General features: G+C 43.8%; 1 protein-coding gene across 1 annotated transcript in view; it reads left to right on the top strand.

Annotated features, from left to right (window-relative positions):
- Nucleotides 1–25,163, top strand: part of PRDM16 (PR/SET domain 16) — a 379,417-nt gene that overhangs the window by 344,627 nt on the left and 9,627 nt on the right. Inside the window, exons 11-13 of the mRNA XM_063145447.1 lie at nt 8,202–8,371; nt 16,210–16,287; nt 23,183–23,352. Coding sequence (XP_063001517.1) covers nt 8,202–8,371; nt 16,210–16,287; nt 23,183–23,352 — 418 coding nt within the window. The remainder of the gene's footprint in view (nt 1–8,201; nt 8,372–16,209; nt 16,288–23,182; nt 23,353–25,163) is intronic.

Below are 25,163 nucleotides of genomic sequence, written 5' to 3'. Positions count from 1 at the left end.
TTGGGGGCAGCCAGCCAGGCATGTCCAAGGTTAGAGATGCTCATATTATTATGTTTACTTCAACAAAATGGTAGTTTCTCCCAAGTAAATGTGTTTAGCATCCAGGCAGCAGAAGCAAATTCCATTTTATTACAGTGCTTTCCTGCAAAGCTACACATTGATAAAGTCAGGGACTTGCCCCTACTTTTTCAGTGGGCACGAGGTCAGTACGGACCCTGGATGAGCCAATCCAGGGCCCATCCAGGGGCGGTCCCTGGTGGAAAATAGCCGGTGAGGGCAGGCGGGGGTGCTCCGATACCCAGATGGCTGCTGGATATCCTGTGCTCCCTCCTTGGCAGCGAGATTACCCAACACTACCATGGGGAAGTAAAACTGTGGGGTTTTGAAGGAGGTGGTACCAACTCGGTGCCGTGAAGACAGCCTCCTGGAGTCATGATGGCTCTATAACTTAAGTGTATTTAATATGTGAAGCTACACATGTTTAGAATATTTCTTATTTTCTTATTGTCTGGGTTGGCAAACAGTTATTTTGTTTTGTTTAAATGTATCAGGAATGTAGAAGCCGTTATAAAGCATGGAATGGTGGGGGGGGGGGAGAAATGTTAGTTGTTCACAATTGAAGGAATTTCTATCTAAAGAGGGACCCCCATAGAGCCATTAAGTGCATAGTCTAAATTAAACTAGGACCTTAGAATGATTTTAGGATGTTTTTAGTAAGTTTTTATGATGTTTTAACAATGTATATTATGTTCTTAATTCAGTTTTATGTATTTTATAATTACTGTTGTTCCCAACTCGATCAAAATGGAGAGGCGGGTAAGAAATAATAATAATAATAATAATAATAATAATAATAATAATACACGTATTTCTTCAATAGTAAGACGCCATCGATTGTAAGACGCACCCTAATTTCAGTACCACCAACAGAAGAAGAAAAAACCTAAGACACACCCACAATTCTAAGACGCACCCCATTTTTAGAGATGTTCATATGGGGGAAAAGTGCGTCTTAGAATCGAAGAAATAGGGTAATAATAATGACAGTACCATGTTCAAATTATGTGAGCTGGGAGCACAGGGGTCCTGTCCCCTTTACTTTTTGTGGTGGCTTCCAGTATGAGGACTCCTAAGAGCAGTGATCTTGATATAGGGATACTAAGCGACATCTTTCATCCATCTTGCTCCATCTTGCCTACTCTAGCTGGTGGCAAAAGCAATCCAGGATCTTACCCCCACCCCATTCATTTCTGGACCTTCTTCACACAAAGTCACTGCTCTACCCTGGAGCTATGTGGCTCTCCCAACTAAGTGGCATCAACTTTCTGAGGCAGAGATTTTTCCCAAGACAGCTACTTCAAATCCTTATTTATTTATTTATTTATTTAGAGTATTTTTCTCCCGCACCTCAGCCAAAAGGCTCTCGGAGCGGCTTACAATGTATCAATAAAGAAGACAGTCCCTACCCTCAGGCTTACATTCTAGAAAAAGACATGACACACAAGGAAAAGTGTATGGGGAGGGAAACCCTTAATCTAGAGATGCCAGGGACACTACCACTTAGCCACGGCCCTTCTCTTCAATCACAGGAATATAGGAAGCTGTCTTTTGCTGAATCAGACCATTGGTCCATTTAGCTGTCCAGTGTTGCAGACAGGAGACTTTTCCAGCCCTACCTGGAATGCGAACCTGCAACTTTCTGCATGCATACAAACACATACTTTCTGCATACAAAGGTGCTATGGTACCCTGCATAAAAATGGAACCGTATGACAGAACAGACTCGTGGTCCAACAAGCTCAGTATTGTCTACGGCGGTGGTTCTCAACCTTCCTAATGCCGTGACCCTTTAATACAGTTCCTCATGTTGTGGTGACCCCCAACCATAAAATTATTTTCGTTATAAACGAAATATAACTAATTTTGCTACTGTTATGAATCGTAATGCAAATATCTGATATGCAGGTTGTATTTTCATTGTTACAAATTGAACATAATTAAAGGATAGTGATCACAAAAACAATATGTAATTATATATTGTGAAATATTTATTTCTAATTCCAAATAAATGAAATGTCTCGGTTCCTAAGACCATTGGAAATATGTGTTTTCCAATGATCTTAGGCGACCCCTGTGAAAGGGTCGTTCGACCCCCAAAGGGGTCCCGACCCACAGGTTGAGAACCGCTGGTCTACAGTGACCGATAGCAGCTCTTCAGAGTTCCACACAGGGGCTTTTCCCCTGGATATGACAGAGAATGCCTGGGACTGTCTGCATGCAAATCATGGCAACCTCACATGTATTGCTCATGAAAAAACACTGCAATCCTACGCATATTTTCCTGGGAGTAATCCCCATTGATCACTGAGGTGTCTCACATGTTTGTACTACTTTCCCTGGAACACCAAAGACTAGAAACATTTTTTGTAAAAAGATGAGAGCTGAATGAGGGGTCCCTAATGTCGAAGAGACCCTGTTCAATAGCCTCATTATGCTGCCTTGGTGATGGCGGACCCTGCCTTTTAGCTGGAGCTCAGGCATGAAGCATTCGCATCCATTTCAATCTCCCTTCTGTTGGAAATAGCAAAAGTCTACCCCCTAGTTTCATTTACAGGGCTCACTCATGCATTGTTTCCATGCTGAGGCATTTCCCACCTTGAATTAAAAGCATTGACATCTTTGTGAAAGGCCGATGATTTCACAGCTAAACTTAGTTCCTTCATTGTTTTGTCTCAGCCCAAGAGTTTGGTTAATAACTTCCCTTGATTTTCCTTTTGAGAGGGCCCTACAATGGTGGCAGGCTAGCCAGGAACATCCTGCGTTTGTGTAGGTCAGAACAGTGGGGAGAGCTGCCTTGAAAGAATCTGATAGCTATCCCAGCAAATCTGGTAAGAAAGATATACGCTCTGAACAAGAGCACACACCGGGGAATCAGAAGGATAAAAACCAAACTAATAAAATTGAGACCGGGGGAAATATCTGTCAAGCTATCTATACTTATTATTATTATCTGGGAGTGATCTCAGTTCTCTGAATGCCAATCCTTATGAACTTGAAACAGCACTGCCTACGTACAAGACAGAGGTATCTGCACTCCTAGGGAAAACCCAAAGGTTTGCAGAAGTGCAAAAAATCTTTAGGAAAAATCCCAATGAGGCAGGAACCTCCAAAGCATCCCAATGAAGACTGAGCGTGCTCAGGGACTATGGAATGCTGACCGGCTGCTAAGAGAAAAAAAACTAAAATTGCAGGGGGTGGGGATGGAGTGTCCTGGAAAAGGGCATGGCTGGCTGGCTATATTATTATTATTATTATTTATTTATATAGCACCATCAATGTACTTGGTGCTGTACAGAGTATATCCCTCAAAAGCAGCACTCCACGCTGCAACATTTTGTAGTAGTGGTAGCAGCAGCAGTTTTTGTCTGTCTCTACTGCCAAAACTCTCGTTCACGCACTGGTTATCTCTCGGTTGGACTACTGCAACCTTCTTCTCTCTGGCCTTCCTTCGTCTCACATCAGTCCGCTGGTCTCTGTCCACCACTTTGCTGCTAAGATCATCTTCTTGGCCCGCCGCTCTGACCATGTCACTCCACTTCTGAAATCTCTTCATTGGCTTCCAACTCACTCCAGAATCCAATATAAACGTCTCCTGTTGACCTTCAAAGCTTTTCACGGTCTAGATCCTGCCTATCTCTCCTCTCTCATCTCACACTATTGCCCCGCTCGTGCTCTCCGCTCCTCTGATGCCATGCTTCTTGCCTGCCCAAGGACCTCCACTTCCCTTACTCGGCTTCGTCCTTTTTCTTCTGCTGCCCCTTACGCCTGGAACGCTCTTCCAGAACACTTGAGAACTACAAACTCAATCACAGCTTTTAAAACTCAGCTAAAAACTTTTCTTTTCCCTATAGCCTTCAAATATTGAGTTTGTTCTGACTCTATACTGTTTAGCTTCACCCTACCCGGTGCCTGCTTACACTTCCCTGTGCCTGTTTGCATTCTCCTTCCCTCTTTATTGTTTACTACAACTTATTAGATTGTAAGCCTATGCGGCAGGGTCCTGCTATTTACTGTGTTATCTGTACAGCACCATGTACATTGATGGTGCTATATAAATAAATAAATAAATAAATAATAATAATAATAATAATAATAATAATGTTTCAATGATGCACCTAATTTTTGCTTTTGTGTTTATTGGATCATGCCAGTTGTTGAAACCAAGGCAAGATCTACACTACTGCTGTTTTCTACACTACGATAGATTGTTTTCAAACCACTTTCATAGTGCTATATCCTGCTTAGTGAAGATCTGGCCCAAATTACCAATTCATATAAAATCTGGCATTTTGGAAACCATTAGCCTTTGGAAGTTAGTGACAATAGATTCCAAATAATTGTGTTCAGGATTCCTGTTGGGTGCCTTTGGGGAAAAAAAATAGACAAAAGAAGGCTTTTCCTTCTGCATTTATTTGTATAATATGGGCATGAAACAGCTTCTGTCCCCATCAATCAATGGGTTTATGATTACTCAAACTGTTCTCCCATGTGATGACAGTTTTTCTTCTACATTTAAGGGATGAGTGGGGGAAGGGGAGATTTTGAGCCAGCTACTTGTTCCTTAAATAGCAAAACACTTTATTATTATTATTATTATTATTATTATTATTATTATTATTATTATTTATATAGCACCATCAATGTACATGGTGCTGTACAGAGTAAAACAGTAAATAGCAAGACTCTGCTGCATAGGCTTACAATCTAATAAAATCATAGTAAAACAATAAGGAGGGGAAGAGAATGCAAACAGGCACAGGGTAGGGTAAGCAGGCACAGGGTAGGGTAAAACTAACAGTATAAAGTCTGCACAACATCAAGTTTTAAAAGCTTTAGGAAAAAGAAAAGTTTTTAGTTGAGCTTTAAAAGCTGCGATTGAACTTGTGGATCTCAGATGTTCTGGAAGAGCGTTCCAGGCGTAAGGGGCAGCAGAAGAAAATGGACGAAGCCGAGCAAGGGAAGTGGAGACCCTTGGGCAGGCGAGAAGCATGGCATCAGAGGAGCGAAGAGCACGAGCGGGGCAATAGTGTGAGATGAGAGAGGAGAGATAGGAAGGAGCTAGACCGTGAAAAGCTTTGAAGGTTAACAGAAGTTTATATTGGATTCTGAAGTGAATTGGAAGCCAATGAAGAGATTTCAGAAGCGGAGTAACATGGTCAGAGCAGTGAGCCAAGAAGATGATCTTCTACCAAATGGAGAGTCCAGGGCCTTAGAATTTTTAAATAAAGCCATGACATATCACCCTCTGCAATTACATGCTGAAACATCAGAGAAAAACAAAAGCCATCTCTGAGCACTCAGCAAAGGGCTGAGAAGGTCTGGTCCTTGAATGAATAGTGCCCTGGGTGAGGAGTACCTTTGGTGCCCACCCCCTGTGGTCACTTCTGCAAGGCCACCCAGAAGATTTATGGGCCCTGGTGCAGGTGTGATTTCCATCAAGAACAGCATTGCTCAAAACCTTGACCTCTCAGCCATCATGCTTCAGTTCGTACTAGACAGAGTTGGAAAAGCCACATTCTGAGCAATAACAGTGTACAGTACAACACAGCAAAACTATCATCATCATCATCATCTTAAATTTTTATTTATTTATTTATTTCATTTATTTCATTTCTATACCGCCCAACAGCCAAAGCTCTCTGGGCGGTTCACAAAAATTAAAACCATGAAGAGCATAATAAAATAACAAACAATTTAAAAACACAAATACAAAATACAATATAAAAATTTATTTATTTATTACCCACCTCTCCCTCTGGATCGAGGCGGGGAGCAACATTAAATACAAACATTCCATAAAATGCATAAAACTGATTGAAAGCATATAAAACTGATACAAGAGTAACAACCAGACATCTTAAAATTCATCTGGTTAGGCCTGTCGCAAGAGATCAGTCTTTATGGCTTTCTTAAACTCAGAAAGCCTATTAAGTTGACAGATCTCTCCCAGCAGGCCATTCCACAGTCTGGCAGTGGCAGAAGAGAACGTCCTCTGGTTTTGGCTGACTGGAGTAAGTTCTCCCCAGAGGACCTGAGTGTGGGGGGTGGATTGTATGGGGCAAGGCGATCCCGCAAGTAACCTGGACCCAAACTGTGTAGGGCTTTAAAGGTAATAACCAACACTTTATACTTCTCCCAGAAACTAATTGGCAGCCAGTGAAGCGATTTTAAAGTTGGTTTAATATGGTCACCCTTAGGTGCACTGGTGACCAACGTGGCTGCCATATTTTGCACTAGTTGAAGTTTCCAGACTAGGGACAAAGGTAGCCCTATGTGGAGCACATTGCAGAAGCTGAGCCTTGAAGTTACCAGCGCGTGCACTACCGACTTTAGGTCTTCTAACTCTAGGAAGGGGCACAGCTGGTGTATCAGCCGAAGCTGATAGTAGGCACTCCTGGCCATCACATCTATCTGGGCTGCCATTTGAAGTGATGGATCCAAAAGTGTAACTGGTTGACACAGCTCCAAACCCAGGTTAGGGCCATTGACAGTAAGCATCTCCATCTTGTCTGGATTCAGACGGTGGAATCAGTTACCTAGGGAGGTTGTGGGCTCCCCCACACTCGAGGCATTCAAGAGGCAGCTGGACAACCATCTGTCGGGGATGCTTTAGGGTGGATTCCTGCATTGAGCAGGGGGTTGGACTCAATGGCCTTGTAGGCCCCTTCCAACTCTGCTATTCTATGATTCTATGGCTTTGCAATGGCGGCTACATCATGTAGGTGACATGCCGGTACTGTGAAGCCACTGTGAAGCCACTCCAGGGCAAACCTTTCATGTAGACATGTCTCTGGAGAAGCCACCTGTGAGGGAGGAAGCAGCAGCCAGGCACCTCTCCACCGTGCCTGGGTCCAGCTCCAGCTGAGAGCCCCTTCCCTCCTGCTACCAACTGTCTCTGCAGAGGCCACCAGTGAGGGAGGAAGCAGCAGCCAGGCACCTCTCCACCGTGCCTGGGTCCAGCTCCAGCTGAGAGCCCCCTCCCTCCTGCTACCAACTGTCTCTGGAGAGGCAGACCAGTGAGGGAGGAAGCAGCAGCCAGGCACCTCTCCACCGTGCCTGGGTCCAGCTCCAGCTGAGAGCCCCCTCCCTCCTGCTACCAACTGTCTCTGGAGAGGCCACCAGTGAGGGAGGAAGCAGCAGCCAGGCACCTCTCCATCCTGCCTGGGTCCAGCTCCAGCTGAGAGCCCCCTCCCTCCTGCTGTCACCTGTAACTGCTGAACTTTCCAACTAAGATTGTAGTGCCTGAATTTGCTTTCCTTTCCCCCCTCCTCCTCCTCCTCCCTCCTAATCCCCTTTCCTTTTGTATCGTGTCTTTTAGATTGTAACCTGTGGGCAGGGACTGTCCAGAAATACTTTTGTAAGCCGCCGTGAGAGCCTTTTTTGGCTGAATGGCGGCATAAAAATCCTTAAATAAATAAATAAATAAAAAATAGACATGCCCCCAGAAGAGGCAACCTTCCCCATTAATTTATTGGGATATTTTCCCTGCTACACAATGCTACCTAGCCATAAGGAAGACTGATTTAGCATAGGCCTGTTCTTAGTGTGCTGTTTATGCTATTGTACCCCCTTTTGTTGCTGTTTCCCCCACATTTTTTTCTTCGTTGGGGCTTCTTTTTCCTTTATAGAGGTATCCCAGCTAATCAGGAATTTCAGTAAGTGTGCATGCAGCACCTGGTGAAATTCCCTCTTCATCACAACAGTTAAAGCTACAGGAACCCTGCCCTCTTTTGTATGATGTCACTGGAGGAATTAAAATTGTAAGTGTAAAGGGCTTCTTTGTGGCTTACAAGTTTCAAAAGACCTGATTTAGATGAATACAACTGCCTAAAGTCAAGAGAGAGATGTTGTCTAAATTAATCCTTTGCTTTCCCACTGTATTATGTAAGCATGGAATTTGTTTTATGGGTGTTTTATTGTTCTTGCTTAAAATTTGGAAGCAATAGATTGCTGCTCACATTATGCATTGAGTACCCAAAAGTGGGAGGAACAAGAAAGTGGAATGCTTAGGCCAGACTCACATATGTCCACCTGAAAAGAAGTTGGACGGTTTTAGGTCTGTCTGTCCTCTAGGATCTACACCATTGTCACGACTTTGAGGTGACCACTGCTGGTGAAAAATCTTTCCCTTTTATAAATAGATGTCGGCAATAGAAACTATGACAGAGAAACTGGAGAACTTTGCAGCCATGAAGACAGATGCTGGTGCCTCCTTGCAACCCCTTCCGCATCATCCCTTTAACTTCCGGTCGCCACCCCCAACGCTATCTGACCCAATTTTGCGCAAGGGCAAAGAACGTTATACCTGCAGGTAAGAACTAAGGGAAATCGCCAGGCAGCAAGAAAACAAGAGGTTACGGTTGGGATGCAAGAAAATAGAACATTGTAGCGGAGTATGCTCTGCACTAACATACATTTATGCTGAGCCAAATCAGGCACCTACCAAGGCACCGTAACTGCAGAACTCCTCAGTCCTACTCCTCCCATTGCTGTTGCTGCCTATTTACTTGCCCTCCCCAAGTGTATGAACAAGGACAAGTAGGAGCAATCTCCACATAGCTTGCCCTCTTCTTCCGGGCAATGGGGTTTGGGCCCAGACAGTGACAACAAGTGCATGAACGTTGATAATGGCGGAAAGGAGGGAAGCCACTGAGAACAGTTTGCTCCCCTCCAAAAAAAATCTAGTGACAACAATTTGTGTGTGTTTGTGTGTGTGTGTGTTTGTATTGTTCAAAAAGCCAGCATGTGCTTTAACAGATGTGCCCCATGATGTTATGCAATGTCACAAGTTGTGCTTGCTTACAATTAAGAGCATTTCTACACCAGGCTAAATCCCACATCCTAACCAGCTTTCTTCTTCCGGTATCTTTACGGGTTTATGATCAGCTCCTTTAGACAGCGGACATGTGATTTGAATTGAAAACGTCGTGTCTCAGCAATGCTCTATATGTACAATGAAACAGCTCCATCTAGTGGCTGTGTTATAGCGCAACTCCGGCATTACACCTGCCGATATGCCGCATTAACTTTTATTTCAGCTTATCTCCGATCTTTTTAAAAGCGGGATAAAGCTTGAAAAGTGCAGGAGACGCTCTGGAGGTTGACGACATCATGTAAAGGACCTGCAAAGATCCGTGAGTGGCCAATCATGAGCATGCAATAAAAGCCTCATGTATAAATGCTCTTACTCTTCATGCACCACACTTTTCCTTGATCTTTCATACCCAAATCCAGATGGGGAGGGTGGATCACACTGTCCCCACACTGTCCTGGTCCTGAATTGCTTTATGAAGAACCTGAGCCTTACTGTGTTGCTAGAAAAATGTTCCTTTGAGTTGACCCATGTCAGTTTGTTGCACTGAAAGATGGCAGGATGGGTTAAACAGTTTGAATGGGTGTGCTCCTGTAGCATCCCTCACTATCTTTATGCCGGCTCATCAGGGGAGTTTTTTTGAGGCACTACAGTAATACTGAATGACATGAGAGTTAAAGTTTCTTATTCTGAATTTGGAACTGCACCATGAGGAAGGAGAGAGACATAGTTTGTTTTACAGTTTTTGGAGAGGTACCAAGAAATGGAGTATTTTGGCAGTGTGCAATTGGGGAATGTCCTGATTTTGAGCATGCCAGTGTTGGTTAATTTCAGTGATTTTTAGGCCAGTGCATCTTTCCCTCTAAAAGGTGCTCACAAGGACTTATACAGAATATCAAGTTAAAGCAACTGAGCTCAAAACCTTATGCCATACATCCTTTTTATATAAAGTTGTGTTGGGATGATGCAATCTGAAGCAAATGAGAGTGCTAGAAGGGTATGCTTAACCCTTCCACTTACTGTCGTATTTCCCAAGAACTCCTGCTTTATTGGGAGGCAATAATGAGGTCTGCCAAAAGTCTAATCTCTAGGAACTTTCCTCTAGGCAAAACTATGCGAACTAAGCAAGACAATTGTCCCTTCAAGAAGAAGAATGGAAAGCCTTTTCCCAGACTGCTTTAACTTTAGGGAGACTGGTTCTGATGCAGCTTCTGACAAGATGCTAGCCGGGCTGACTTTCTCTCATCTTCCTTCAGCTCTGCCCGTTTTAGTCTGCGGATCAGCTAGCCTCTCAGTGCTCTTCCCCTCGGAAGAATACTGATTTCCCACTGAGTGTGCATTTTCTACACTTGAGGAGATAAGCTCTGGAGAAGGTTCATTCCCAGCTGGTGAAGAGCCCGTGAGAGCTGCCTCCCCCACTGGTATAGGTGGATATGTTTCTGGCGTCATCTCTTCTGCTTCAGAATCTGATTCTGATTGATCAAAAGAAACTCCTTCCCCCAGCCTAAGGGAAGCAGGGCTAGACATGACACTTACCACCTTTTTCCAGCTGCAACACAAGAGCACCCAACCCATTTTATCCCTACTAATCATCTCAGATCCCGAAGCAAGATGTCTTGCAGCATACTTACTGGTGAAAATGTAAACGTGGTTGTGAATTAATATTTTCAAAACTTGTTGCTCATTATTGGCACCATCAATCACAGTGGTGCTAGGAAACATGACTGCAAGTACCACACCCCAATTCACTAGCAGCAGTACCACTCCCGTTCCTACTGCATCAGAGGAAAGCTGCCCCCTTTTCAGAGCAGAAGGCTCTGACCCGGATAAGCTTCAATGTGGATGCCTCTCCCCCCACGCTTCTGCCAGCCAACTCATCCCTCCCAATCTCTCTCTCTCTCTCTCTCTCTCTCTCACACACACACACACACACACACACACACACACACACACACTCCCCTTTCCTTCTCACTGCAAGCACATGAAAAACACACACCACACATCACACTCCCTCTCTTCCAGGATCCCTCCAAAGCCCAACCCAGGTTGCTCCCAGCTAGCTCCCCTAGCCTCCTCTGCCTTCCCACTGTTCTCTGTAGCCCCCTCTCTGCTGGACATCCACAGGCTTCCCTGATCCCCCTACTAACTTACTGCTCTCATCGCTAGCCCCCTGCTGCTCTCTTTAGCACCCCTCTTCTCTCTCTCTCTCTCTCTCACACACACACACACAAGACAGCAGCAACAGGAGGCCCTATTGCTTTCTCCCCTCCCCCTTCTTTTTCTTGGTGGTGGGGCACGCTGCAGAGAAAGTGTTGGCTTGCAGCTACCCACCATCTTCATTTCTGAAGGATGTGTCTCTGAGCCCCATATGAAAACAAAACTGAAAACAAAATTCTAGGTTAAGCACACATTTTGAGACACCTTGTTTCTTAGTTTTAAATGCACATGCACCCCCGCCCCATTTGAGTTTTGTGGCCAGCTCCAGTTGGTGGCCTTCAGGGTTCTAGTAAAAAAAAACAGAGTAGATTCTGCAAATTAGAAGTCCCCACCACCACCCCTGACTGACTTAAATTATATGTCAAGCATATTTGAATAATGTTTTGCGATTTATTCTGCCCATGTCATCTAGGATGTTGACGTTTCACAGGACATTGATCAGATCATTTCAAACATATGTTTCTTCTTTATGGTCTCTGTGCATCACAAATATTTTGTGCCTGCTCAGAGCTTCCTTTGGAACTTTCTAGAGCTGAGACTTTCAGGCAGGAAGCCGGCCCTACTTCCCTCCCATGCAGGCTCCACCTTTCCCCTCAGTTTCTCTTCCATTACTGCAGCGCAATCCGACCCAGTGACTATACAGCCCTCTGCTTCCACCTGACAAGTGCCTGATCTATAGTCCATTACAACAAGGACAAAGTCCAAACATTCTTCACTGGATCAAGCTAGCAAACCCAAGAAGAAGTCTAGGTCGGCATCCTACCACACCCATCTCCTATTCTGCAAGAGGATAGAGCTGTACCTCAACAAGAACTGCCCAACTTTCACCACCACCACCATTATTACTCTCACCTATTCCCATGGTTCAGAGACCACCCGTGGTCTCAAATGAAGTCCATGTTACTGGCTCCCAAGGGACTATTTGCCTCCCACTATTTTGCATATCTCCTCGGTAATGTCCCTCTGGACTCCAGCATAGGCTCACCAGAATCATATTATTCAAGATTCTCAGACTGCTTCAATATGGGCGGAAAGAATGGTGAGAACCCTATATGGGTTGATAGTCTTAATCACTCTCTCATTCCTGGGATAAGAGGTTGCCTCGAAGACAAGAGGTTGCTTCTCCACCCAGCTGCTACAAGGAACAGCCCTGGTATTTTGAGCCCTATACTTCTTGAATCCAGAGCGACTTGCCCAGTTACAGAAGGTCGGCTGACCTTAGTGTGCATATGGCATGCCCTGTTGTGGCCATACTGTCCCAGCCTCAGAACCAATCACCTCAGTGCCACAGGAAAAGTGCTTCCAGCAACTCCTATAGTCCTTGTCCAAACATCTTCAACACTGTACTCAAAACAATCGATCCCGATCACACGGGAATCACTTCCGTCCTTCATAGTCTCCACGGTGACACAGACATCAGTGCCTACTTGTCTCATAGCACCTGTTACTAAAGCCCTGACTACTCAGAGGCACCTCTAGGATCATCAACACAATTAAATTCAGACCCAGAAAACTAACACTCATTTTTTCTTCCAATAATACAACCAGCTTGCTCTTGTTGCAGCTGCATGCCATATTGATCTCAGTCAGGAACACAAACATTGCACACACTTTGCAGATCACCACTATTGGAGAATCCTTTCCATCCATATTCTCTGTTCCCTTTTTTGTTTCTGCCTTTCCAATTGTATTGGACTAGTCTGTCCTCCCTGAAGTTTAATAACAGAGTCCCCTACTATATGCAAAAAACCATATTTTTTTTCTTTTTGTTAGGGGCCTTCCCCTTGGCCTCCCCTGCCAAACTCCCCTGAAAAACTCTTGTTTTTTCTCCCTATGCGCTCAGTCTGATCGCTCACTTTATGGGAGCTCACTTCCTTATGTATCTTCTAGACTAGCTGGGGCAGCTTCCTCTGCTCTGCTCAGCTAGAAGTCAGGAAACAGAATGAAACTCCCCACCCACTCAGCTGCTGAGAGCAATTTAGGCCATGCCCCTTCAGTCCCAGCACCAGCTCTCAGGACACACCCCTTCAATCACAGCTCTCAGGAGCACATGGCAAGCACATTGCGACTTTGAATAGGCAGTCTCCTGGATTTACTTGAGGCCTCTCTTCTCTTTGCCTTTGTTTCCTATTCCACCACACCTCCTTTGACAAACTCCTAATCGCTCTCCATCCTGATCAGGACTCACCTCAGATGTTTAGCTCCTAATTGTTTTCAATCCTGATCAGGACTCACCTCAGATATGACTACCACTACCTGCTTCAGTCTGTCTCTCTCTCCAGTGGTGGACTGTTGTGCCCCATTTTAGTTGAGGCCTTGCTTTTCAAAAGAGACAGCCATCCCGAACAGTAACTAATTTAAGCTGGAGAGTACATTGCATCCATATTAGATCCATGTCTGTTGGTCTTCAAGAGAAAGGTGATGCCACAGCAGTGCTCTGGATTCACTGTTTTTACAAAAGACTCTGGTCTCATTCAATGACATCATCCAAAACTTGGTTGTGCAAATTTCAACTGACACCACCACTACTGTTTGTTATATAAGCAAACATGGGGGTACCCAATCAAGGATTCTTCTCTGGCTTATTTTGGATTTCTGACACTGGGCCATAGAATGATAGATCAAGTTTCTCACCATCCACCTGGTTAGGGCAGAGAATATGCTGGCTGATGCATTGAGCAAGACAGGTGGGACGTCATATGACAGGGTGATCTTGCAAAATCACTGTCAACAATAGGGTGTTCCCCAGATCAATCTCTTCACTACCATGAACTCCCAATGCCATCTTTTGTGCAGCAGAGAAGGCTTCAATTGTTACTCTTTTGGCAATGCCTTTCTGTACCAATGGGAATGCAACTTTTCTGTATTCCCACCCACCCCAATTCCCCTTATGTTGGCAGAAATCAGGAGGGACAGTGCGGACACCATTTTGCTCACCCCATAGTGATCCAGGCAACTGTGGTTTGCCACTGTACTGTCCCAGTTGAGGGGAGTCAGGGTGATGCTACCACATCCTTCCTTCCTGACCCAGCAGAATGTCTGAGTGTAACATCTGGATCTCGCTTCCCTCTGGTTGTCATCCTGGTGGATTTGCCCTCCTTGCCCATCTCTTTGGATATTGATCAAGTTTTAGAGGCAGTGCAGAAGCCTGTTTAAATGGGCAGCATTCCAACTCTATGTCAATGTTTCTTCAATCCATCCAGTTCCTTTCACCATGTTTTCCAGGTTTTGTTGATGCGTTATGAATGAGGACTTGCTTTCGCAACTCTTTGAATGTACCTGTCATTATTGTCTATGTTCCATTGCCAGTTTCACATCTGACACCTAAGATATTCTTAACTGGACTTAACAGCCACCTGGAGATTTTCCATAGTTCTGACTGCCTGATTTCCAAACCTTTCAAACCACTGGCTACATCTGGAAAGTTCATTTTCCTCATTACTATAACCTCTGGATTTTGAGCAGGTGAACCCCCAGTCCAGTTCCCTGTTGACTGTCCTCCACAGGGACAAGGTGATGGATCCAAATGTTCTGCCTAAGGTAGGGTCTTCTTTCCATTTGAGCTGGGATATTACTCTTTATGCCCTTGGAGGTTTCTCTTCATACTTTAGATGTATGAAGGGGCCCTAGCCTTCTACCTTTATTGGACCTCTTTGTTTTGAAAGACCATGAAACTCTTTGTCTAGGGGAGCAAAACTAATAAGGGTGCTCCTGTCTTAACGCAATGGCTATCTGCTTGTGTTTCTGAAATGGTTAAGCTTTGCTATGCCCTGGCTCGACTACCTGTACTACAATCGGTATGAATCCATTCCACTTGGGCTGTCAACTCCTCAGTGGCTTTCTCCAGAGGTATCCCTCTTCAAGATGTATGCAAGGCTGCTTCCTGGTAATAGCCCATGACATTCATTAAACATTATTGCCTCAGTATTTGGGCAAGGATGCTTCAATTGGAAGGAGAGTGCTCTCCTGACCACTAACTCGACCACCTGTTCCATCTTTTTTGGTAAGCCAGCTGGTTAATCACCCCTATATATGATGCACGGAGACCATGAAGAAGGACAGCTTACTTACCTATAACTGTAGTTCTTCAAGTGGTCATCCGTGCAGTCACACAACCTACCCTTCTGTCCCACTACCAGTACTCTGATATCCTTTTCACTATTCTTCTTGGTTTGCTGCAAATCCTTCAGAGAAACTGAAGGGAAAGGTGTGTAGGAAGGGGGGGGAGGGGAAGGATTCTCGCCTCAAAGTCTCCACTCTAGAACATTTTGACAGAGGCTCTGTACAGGCACAGAACTCTTATTTGTGATGCAAACTGACCACTTGAAGTTACAGATAAACAACCTGTTTAGAAACTTGTTTTTAACAAACAGAAAATCACATATACAGATTGCTGTGGCTTTGTATCAGATTCTGTTTTGTGATAATAAATAGGACTGGGCTGAGATTAGGACTGAGCTGAGCCATTGTTTCCCACAATGGGGAATCTTTAGCCAATCAGGATTTCATTTTACACGAAGGAGACCATGTGCAGGGGCAAAGCTGGTGCATGCATTGTTGGTGAGAGGGCAAGGCTAGCTGTTGTGAACCCACAGTCCCTCATATGAGCTTGAGGTGGGTTGTATGAATCCCCTGTGGAAGTCATCCAAGTGTCTTTATGTGTCTCTGGTTGATTGATGTAGTTAAAACATTTAACAAGAAGACATCTTGTCAAATCAGTGAATGTAGGCTCGCCATATGAAAAGGAGGACAGGGCTCCTGTATCTTTAACAGTTGCATTGAAAAGGAAATTTCTGCCGGTGTCATTTGTATATATGGAGAACCTGGTGAAATTTCCTCTTCATCACAACAATTAAAGCTGCAGGTGCCCTGCCCTCTTTAAATCTAGTATAGCTCCTGCAGCTTTAACTGTTGTGATGAAGAGGGAATTTCACCAGGTTCTCCATATGCAACTGTTAAAGATACAGGAGCCCTATCCTCCTTTTATATGGTCACCCTAGTGAATGTAGGTTTACCAAAACATGCTTCATCCAATAGGGTTATCTCCTCCCCATTGCCATGTTAGGATGTGATATCTGGATCAAAATGTGCTTAAAATTTACCATCTTTTCACCTTTTAGATACTGTGGTAAGATCTTCCCACGTTCAGCAAATCTTACAAGACATCTCCGGACACACACGGGAGAACAACCTTACAGGTGAGTAAAAACATAGCTTGTGAAATCGGGACCTACAGTAGAACAGTGAAAAAGAGAATTTGGAAGTTTGGGCCTAAGGATTTGGGGAAGGTACAATAAACCCTTTATTTGACACAGATTTTCTATGGAACTGATTGTCACAGGATTATGGGATGGTCATTAGCATAGATAAGTAGTGGGCTTCTCAGATTCATGAAGGTCAATCAATAGGTGGTAGTCATGAAACCTCAAAATGTTCATATTCAGAGGCTGTATACCATAGGTGCCATTTCAGAACTCAGGTGCCTTTTCTGAGTTATGTGTAGGGTGGAAGAATCCCAGCAAGGTTTTAAAGAAAGTGCTGAATTCTAATAGTATTTGTTGTTCCTCATGCTAACTCTAGCAAAGAGAACTTTTGGACCAATTTCTTGTGGGATGAGATGGTGTTCAAAGTGAAAGGGGAGAGAAACTGCCAGTGGAGGGTTGCCATTTTTCTACAGAATGCTCTTTGAAATGATGCTACATCATTCCTCTGGTTTCAATTTCTTACTTCTTTCTTTCTTTTTTTAACAAGCTAATTATCTAGCTTTTACATTCTATGCTCAGTTCCCATCACTCAAAGTTAAAGTGTAGGCTGGCTGGAGACTCATTTCAAAGATGTCAGGAACATCTAAATAAATGAACAGATAGGCAGCAAACACTTGCTTAGTCGGCACAAGACTCTTTGAAGTCCTTGAAAGATGGAAGGGGGAATCTGGGAGATGCCCCTCCAACATACATGGCGACAGCAAGTAATGTAGGCAGTGAACCAGGAAATCCAGAACTAGAATTGCATGCTCTTTTGTTGCTTATAAAAACTTGTAAGTCATAAAATACTGGACACGGACATGCAATTTTTCTCTCTCCTAGCTTTACATCTTCCTGTTCTGGCATCATTCCAGATGTAGGACACAATGCAGAAATAACTTGTCTTCAAACACTTCAGACCTTACAAGATGTGGCTGTGGAAGCTAGTTTTAATTTTTTTTTAAAGATATTAGACATGAGAGCTAGATGAAACCTCCATGTTCAGCAGGAGTATACCAGGTGCTGAAAGGGGTACGATGCCATTTCCTATTCTACTTGCAGGCTTCCCAGAAGCATTTGGCTAAACTAAAATAAACCTTTGGGCTCATTGAGCAGGATTCTTCTTATGATATTATGGGGTGGGCTACAAGAGCGTGTAGCATCTGTTGGGGCCAGAGAGACGGGCTGCTCACCCTTTTGCCCAATGGCATCCCTAACTGGGCTTGCTGACATGGTCTTGAATGTAATGGGCAGGATGAAGGCCAATAAGCTGAAATTGAATCCCGATGAGATGGGGGCACTGTGGGTAAGTGGTTCCTGGGTACAAGACTTCAGGAATTTATCCTGTTCTGGATGGGGTTGCGTTCTCCATGAAAGAAAAGTATGCAGTTTGAGGGATGTTCCTCGATTCATCGTTGTCATCCAAAGCCCAAGTGATAGCTGTGGCATTTGAGCACCTTTTACCAATTTTGGCTGGTGTGCCTGCTGCATCCATTCCTGGACAGTGATAACCTGGCCACTGTGATCCATAAATTGGTAACCTCAAAGACTGAACTACAGTAATGTTCTCAATGTGGAGATGCCCTTGAGGCTGGTTCAAAAAAAAATGCAGTTAGTGCAGAATGCTACAGCAAAGTTCTTGAAAGGAGTGACTTGTCATGCACACTTGTGCAATACTGGCTGACAGGTTAGACAACTATGATCTTCATGTGCCATACCATGCAGTATCCCATCTGGCAGCAACATGGCAAGGGGCCTTCTCTGTGGTGACACCCTCCCCCTGGAATGACCTCCCCTCTGCAATACATCAGGCACCCACAATCATGCACTTTTGACAATTCCTAAAAAGCTTTACCCTGTTTGTTTACCCTGGCTTTTCACAATCATTAATTTCTCTAAATGTTGTTATGCTGTAAATGATGTATTGTTTTGTAGTATGTTATGAACCGCTTCAGGATTTCTAAAATGGGAAAGTATATAAATGAAATGAAAAAATTAAATAATATTTTCTTACCATTCCAGTTAGTTGACAATCCAGAAGGGAAGGGGACATGTGGCAGCAACAGATATGGTGGTAATTGGTAGCTAATTGGCTCTGAGTTGGTGTGGGGGTGTAGCAGTGGCTTCCCCTGTTTTGCAAACCATATGCTTTTTGAGCTCCTATACAGTAAGGCTTAGCTCAGAGTAGGGATGTGCTCCGCTTCTCCTCAGAGCGGAGAAGCAGGAGCGAATTGGCCTGATCCGTCTTGTCCAGAGGAGCAGGAGAAGCGAGCTGGGGGCCTGGAGAAGCATAGCGAAGCGAAGCGGCCATAGGCAGAGCGCTTCTCTTTTCATGGAGCGATCAATCCACCATTTTGGGTTTTTTTGCCCATAGGATTGCATTGCGGAAAAGATTATCAAATAACTTTTTTGTTTTTAAAGCCATCTTTCTGAAATTTCGTGTGCTTAGAGAGTCCTGGCTGGGGGTCATTTTGAGCCGACTCTCAGCACTCTGCGTGGTGCGGTTTGCTTGCTATAATTTTTGGGAAAATAGGGTAAAAAAAGTGGGAGAGGTACTTTTTTGAAGTGCTGAGAGGCAGATTCAACTCCCAGTCATGATCACCTAATGAAGCATCCTCCAATCCCAAAGTTGGAGGAGGGGATAGGCAAAACGGGATACTTAGTAACTTGGGATACTGGGAAACTTCTCTTTCTTAGCCTGAACAGACTTTTCCCAGTGTGGATGAGGGTGCTGCTAGCAAGGAGGGTGCAGGTATGCTGTCTAGGGCTGTGCACTGCCTCGGGTCTGAATCCCAAATCCAAGGCGGATCGGGGTGATTCTGACCTCCAAATCACCAATCCAAGGCAGTTTGGGGGGGTCTCCGGATCATTCCAAAGCCGAGTGGAACTTTCCGAATTGATTCGGAGATTTGGACTCCATTTTAGATCAAACCGCGTTTTTGCCCATAGGGATTCATTGTGATTTATAAACGCCTCTAACTTTTTTTATTTTTAAAGATAAAAACATGAAACTTGGGGAACTTAGATATTGCTTCATGTATGTCATGTGTGTAAATTTTCAGACAAATATGTTCAGTGGTTTTGTCATAATCTTTTAAAAAAACTTTTAAAAGGGAGGGGAGAGGAGTTTGTGGGGGTAATTGACAGCTTCATCTCCCAATTGTGCTGATTAGTGATCACACCACCGCTGTAACCCCCCAATCCAGCAGCCACCAATCACAATGGTGGAGGAGGGCTTAACGAGGGAGAGATCAGCAGAGATCTTTCATCCTTGTCTCTTTGTGGGTAGAGACTTAGAAGGGGAAAGAGTGTTTTTTCGGAGCTTTGTGTGTTTTTGTTGCGTTTAAGAGGTGTTTGTTAGATTTTTGGTTAGGTCTTCTTTCTTTAACTTTCCCTGTTCTCTCTCTCTCTCTTTAGCATTTAATTTTATTCTGCTGTTTATTATATAAACTTTAGTTTGTTTGTTCCATTCTGTGTGTGTTCCAGCCAGGTGTCCTTTGTGTTTGTCTGAGTGTGTTTCCATTATTAAAAAACCCAAATATATTATATAATTATATCTTATCCTCTGTGTGTGTGTGTGTGTGTGTGTGTGTGTGTTCAGTCAATCTTGTTTGTTAAAAAAAACTTTTAAAATATATTTTTAAAAATTCTATCCTATGTGTGTGTGTGTGCGTGCGTGCGTGTGTGTGTTGGTACTAGTCTGCCTGTGTTACTGTAAAGCAGGCTGTGTTGTACACAAGCACACCATTTGTCTTGCCAAAGCTGCACACAAACACATATATAAATATAAACTTCTTTATTTTACAATGAAAGGCAGCAGCAGAGGCATTCAGGCAGTGTGAGGCAGGGGGCTAGGTGTGAGTGCTGTGCCAGCAGCACTAGTAGGCAGGCTGTCCAGTATTACATTCTTCTACTTTGTGTAGCCATTAGCCCCATTCTCTGTGCTGTACCTACCTAGTCCCTAACTTACAGTCCTTCACTGCTAATTGGAGTCTGAATGGGAACACCCTCAGGCTCTGCTAGCCCAGCTTTTACAACACAAAAGAAAGAGAACACTGTGAAGGGGAGATTTGCACTTCAATGGATAGTGTCTGATCTTCTCCTGAATACACAGACCTCTCTTTGCTAAGGGAGACTGCTTGAACTCTTCCTTTGAAAAATCCAATTTTAAAAAATTAATTACAACAAACCCTGTGAACAGATCATTTTCAAAATTTCCACAGATGACAACCATGAACCCATCTATAAGCTCAGAAAATTTCATGTTGCTATCTTGAAAAATTAAAAAGTTATAGGCGTTTGTTTCTCCCAATGGAACACTATGGAGAAACGTAACCAAATCACTATTCGGAGGTCTGAATCTCACCTTGGATCCAGCTCCGAGGTGAGTCAGGGGAGGTCCGGATCAGTCCAAGGCAGATCAGGCCTGATTTCGAAGGTCCAGAATGGGCTCCGAAGCGGATCGGGGGTCCATGCACAGCCCTAATGCTGTCAGGTATGCTTTAGGGTGGATTCCTGCATTGCGTGGGGGGTTGGACTCGATGGCCTTATAGGCCCCTTCCAACTCTACTATTATATGATTCTATGATTTTCCACATTTCTTATAAGGTGAAAATGCCTACTCAAGAGTAAGAACATAGAGTTCAGTGGGACCTCTTCTTGCTCCAGAGCAACTGCTTATAACCCACATGCAAATTTAATCTATAGATTAATTGATTAATCAACTAAAACTCCCTTTTATTGAAAAGGAGAGAGGGAAAGGGGATGGGAGAGAAGATACGCAGCCCGCTGGAGAAAAGGCATGCTCCTCTCTTTCATCAGCAATACCGTGCCTTGAAAACATGCTCACAGAACATTGGATTGAAAATGATGGATGAAAATACATGTTGAAGTTTGAGCGGGGTGCTTTCGCTTTACTGGAAGAACCAGACTTTCCACGCGTCAAAATACATCGCGGGGGGGGGGGGGAGGAACCGCAATCGTAGCAGGACATGATCGACGTCATCTGAGTCCTTTGCATGCAATTCACCGCAACTACAATCTACAATGCTGGTGTGATGGAGCTTTATGTCCAAACACAGAAAACTGTTGTTTTCTTAATCCACGGTTTCATGAAAACAAATCTAATTTCTTCTGAAGCTATGATTTTCTGTTAAGTGTGAACCATGGCTGAATGTTTCCAACACCATCCCTGGGAATATTTGGGTACCTCTTTTTAGCAGGCACTGTCAAATTTTGGGTCCTGTAGCAACTCTGGTGTGTGTTTCTGTGGTGGGAAGATAGATTTAGGGAACAAAAGGTGTGCAGGATCAGAGGCAAATGCTGTGGATTCACTACAAGGGACACAAGGTCTTTAGTGACACTTTTGTTGGTGGTACTTGCTGTCTTGAGTCCAGCTCATTTTTCAAAACCAGCAAATCTCAAGGTCACCACCTCCCCAATTTGTGGAGACTGTTTCCTAAATGTTTATCTACTGCTTCCAGAAATAATAGGAGCGCAAGTCATCGTCCCAGTGGTAGCACATTTGGAAAGTGTGTGCTCTCTGCACAGTGAAGAATTGTGTCACTTTCAGCCCTTCTTTGAAATGTTATGGTTAAGAAAACAAACTCACCATGCTTTGTATCGATTGTCTGGAGGATACAAGTGCTAGCAAATCTAACGAGCAGAAAATTTCTTTGTGAATGCGCGAGTCTCTTGTCCTTAGCAAACTGTGCTGAGGAATTTGGGTACAATTGGTCTGACTCTTGCTGAGGACTGACTGAAGCGCTACCAAAGAAAAATATACTCAAGTAGAGATTTATGGCGTTTGGGGCTTTGGCCTTAATCAAGCACTTTAAATCCACATTTCTGAGTGCCTCCATGCTGCCCCCTTCAGGGAGTTTAGAGGACTTGAATATTTGTGGTTGTTGAGTTCCACAATCTTTTTCTAGATATTATTATCACTGCCAAAGCTGTTGCCACCATTTCTATCTCTGATCCAAAACGGCAAGTATACCCTCCCCTACACATTCACCCAAACACAAGAATAGGGCTGTAGTTAATACCTAGTTCTGGATTTAGCAAGTGGGGCAAAGGGGTTTGGAACTTCCTGTCCTACATACTAATAGCAAATGCATTATGGAAGTGCTTGCCATAATGTAGCCAAAGCAGCACTATCCACAAGATGGTATCAGTGGGCTTTGGGAAATCTCAAGTTTTGCAGAAGAACAATAACTATGTTTGTAACATCTGCCTACAACCCAATGTGCATAGTCTTCAAACCCACTATATTCTCCATTTTGCCAAGACAGAGATTTGAATTAAGATTCAACTGCTAGTCCGGTTGGCTGGGGAGCCACCATGTTATCTTTCAGATGGCAAAATGTCACGGGGTGGCTTTCCCTCGTGGCTTGTTTATGGGCATGATTGTCCACTCTCAGAAACAGGATGTTGGCGTGGACATGCCTTTAGTCTAATCAGGCATTGCATTGGTTTTTACCACCTGATAAATTATTTTATTTTTACAGCATTTCCCCCCTGATCTTCAGCTAAAAAGGTTTACTAAGTGGCTTACAAACATCAGAAATAAGACAATCTTTGCTTGCAATCTTTGTCATGGCACAAAAGGAAAAGGGATTGGGAGGGAAGAAGGGAAAAGCAAACTCAGGCATATGATTCGTAGTTATCAAATTCTGCAGAGCTGGATCTAAGCAAACCTAAGGACCACTGTTTCCTCTCCCTCTGATGGCAGGATAGCTGGAGGGGAGGGGGGGCTCTCAGCTAGGTATGATGGGAGGATGCCTTACTGCTGCTTCCCCTCCCTCTGATTGTCTCAGCAATGTTTCTGTTTTGTTTTAATGTCTTTTTTCAGGTGTAAATATTGTGACAGGTCATTCAGCATTTCATCAAACCTCCAGCGCCACGTTCGAAATATCCACAACAAGGAGAAGCCATTCAAATGCCATCTGTGTAATCGGTGTTTTGGCCAACAGACCAATCTCGACCGGCACCTGAAAAAACATGAACATGAGAACGTCCCAGGTAAAAGCGGAAGATGATGCAAAAGAACAATTAACCATGACTTCCGATGACTAACCATGACTTGGTTAGAGATGGATGGATTTCAGCTTCTCTCAGTATCTTGGTTTTCCAGTCTTCATTTCGTTATATCCCATTTCTGCATCAGTTTGAAACGTTTTTCCCCGTGAAAACTCATGTGCATTTTTGTGCATATTCCTCATATGTATTTTGTTTACAATTTTACCTAATATACAGTTTTTGCAAATGTTTTCCTTAACATAATTCATGTTTATATTCCAAATATACATGTTTTTGTGTGCAGTATCCTCTAATACTTGTATGGATGGTTTTTAATTGGAGAACTGCATTGCAAAATTCAGAGAAGCGTGAAAGATTCTTCTTTCTGGTTTCTGTGCATCACACATCTGGGCTCGGCAGCTGTCGTTTTGGGCAAGTTCTACAGCTGAGGAGTTTGAGTGGGAAGCGTCCCCCATTGTCCCAGTGTGCATATTCCTGGCAGGTGCCCTCTTAGTCCCTCAGTTCTCTTTCAACTAACATTATGGTAGCCTCACTAATAAACTTCTCTGTGATCAGGTTGTCTGATAGTGTTTGTTTAATGCTGAGGGTTTTATTCTGTTTTTTAAATCATGTTTTTCTCTCTCCTTGTGCTATTTTGTTTTGTGTTTTGTTTGCGATCTAGTGATTGCCCAAAGTGTTTATGGCCCTCAAGACACCATTTCATAAGTGAGGGAATAAGTGGGAAGCTACTAGGGTGGGGGAAGGAATCCTGCTATAGGAGTTCCCCAAATTGAGCTTCTGCACAGGCGCAGAGCCCATATGTGTGACCACTTGAAGAACTACAGTAAGCAACCTGTCTATTTTCAGTATGCATTTCAGTTTGTGTATTATCATAGAATCATAGAATCATAGAATAGCAGAGTTGGAAGGGGCCTACAAGGCCATCGAGTCCAACCCCCTGCTCAATGCAGAAATCCACCCTAAAGCATCCCTGACAGATGGTTGTCCAGCTGCCTCTTGAATGCCTCTAGTGTGGGAGAGACCACAACCTCCCTAGGTAACTGATTCCACCGTCGCACTGCTCTAACAGTCAGGAAGTTTTTCCTGATGTTCAGCCGGAATCTGGCTTCCTTTAACTTGAGCCCGTTATTCCGTGTCCTGAACTCTGGGAGGATCGAGAAGAGATCCTGGCCCTCCTCTGTGTGACAACCTTTTAAGTATTTGAAGAGTGCTATCATGTCTCCCCTCAATCTTCTCTTCTCCAGGCTAAACATGCCCAGTTCCTTCAGTCTCTCTTCATAGGGCTTTGTTTCTAGACCTCTGATCATCCTGTTTGCCCTCTTCTGAACACGCTCCAGATTGTCTGCGTCCTTCTTGAATTGTGGAGCCCAGAATTGGACACAATACTCTAGATGAGGCCTAACCAGGACCGAATAGAGAGGAACCAGTACCTCACGTGATTTGGATGCTATACTTCTATTAATGCAGCCCAAAATAGCATCTTGCAGCCATATCGCACTGTTGGCTCATATTCAGCTTGTGATCTACAACAATTCCAAGATCTTTCTCGTTTGTAGTATTGCTGAGCCAAGTGTCCCCCATCTTGTAACTGTGCCTTTGGTTTCTATTCCCTAAATGTAGAACTTGGCATTTATCCCTATTAAATTTCATTCTGTTGTTTTCAGCCCAGCACTATTAGTTTAGAAAGTGCAAATTGGGTAGATTTACACTGAAATGTGAACCAAATTACTTTCTCCCCCTTCCCCACCATTGGACATATATTACACATTTAGCAGCAAAAAACACTAAGGAGA

Source organism: Elgaria multicarinata, chromosome 20 (assembly GCF_023053635.1).
Source record: "Elgaria multicarinata webbii isolate HBS135686 ecotype San Diego chromosome 20, rElgMul1.1.pri, whole genome shotgun sequence".
NCBI lineage: Eukaryota > Metazoa > Chordata > Lepidosauria > Squamata > Anguidae > Elgaria > Elgaria multicarinata.
Note: the sequence above shows the minus strand (reverse complement) of the source record. Positions and strands in the feature narration are given on the sequence as shown.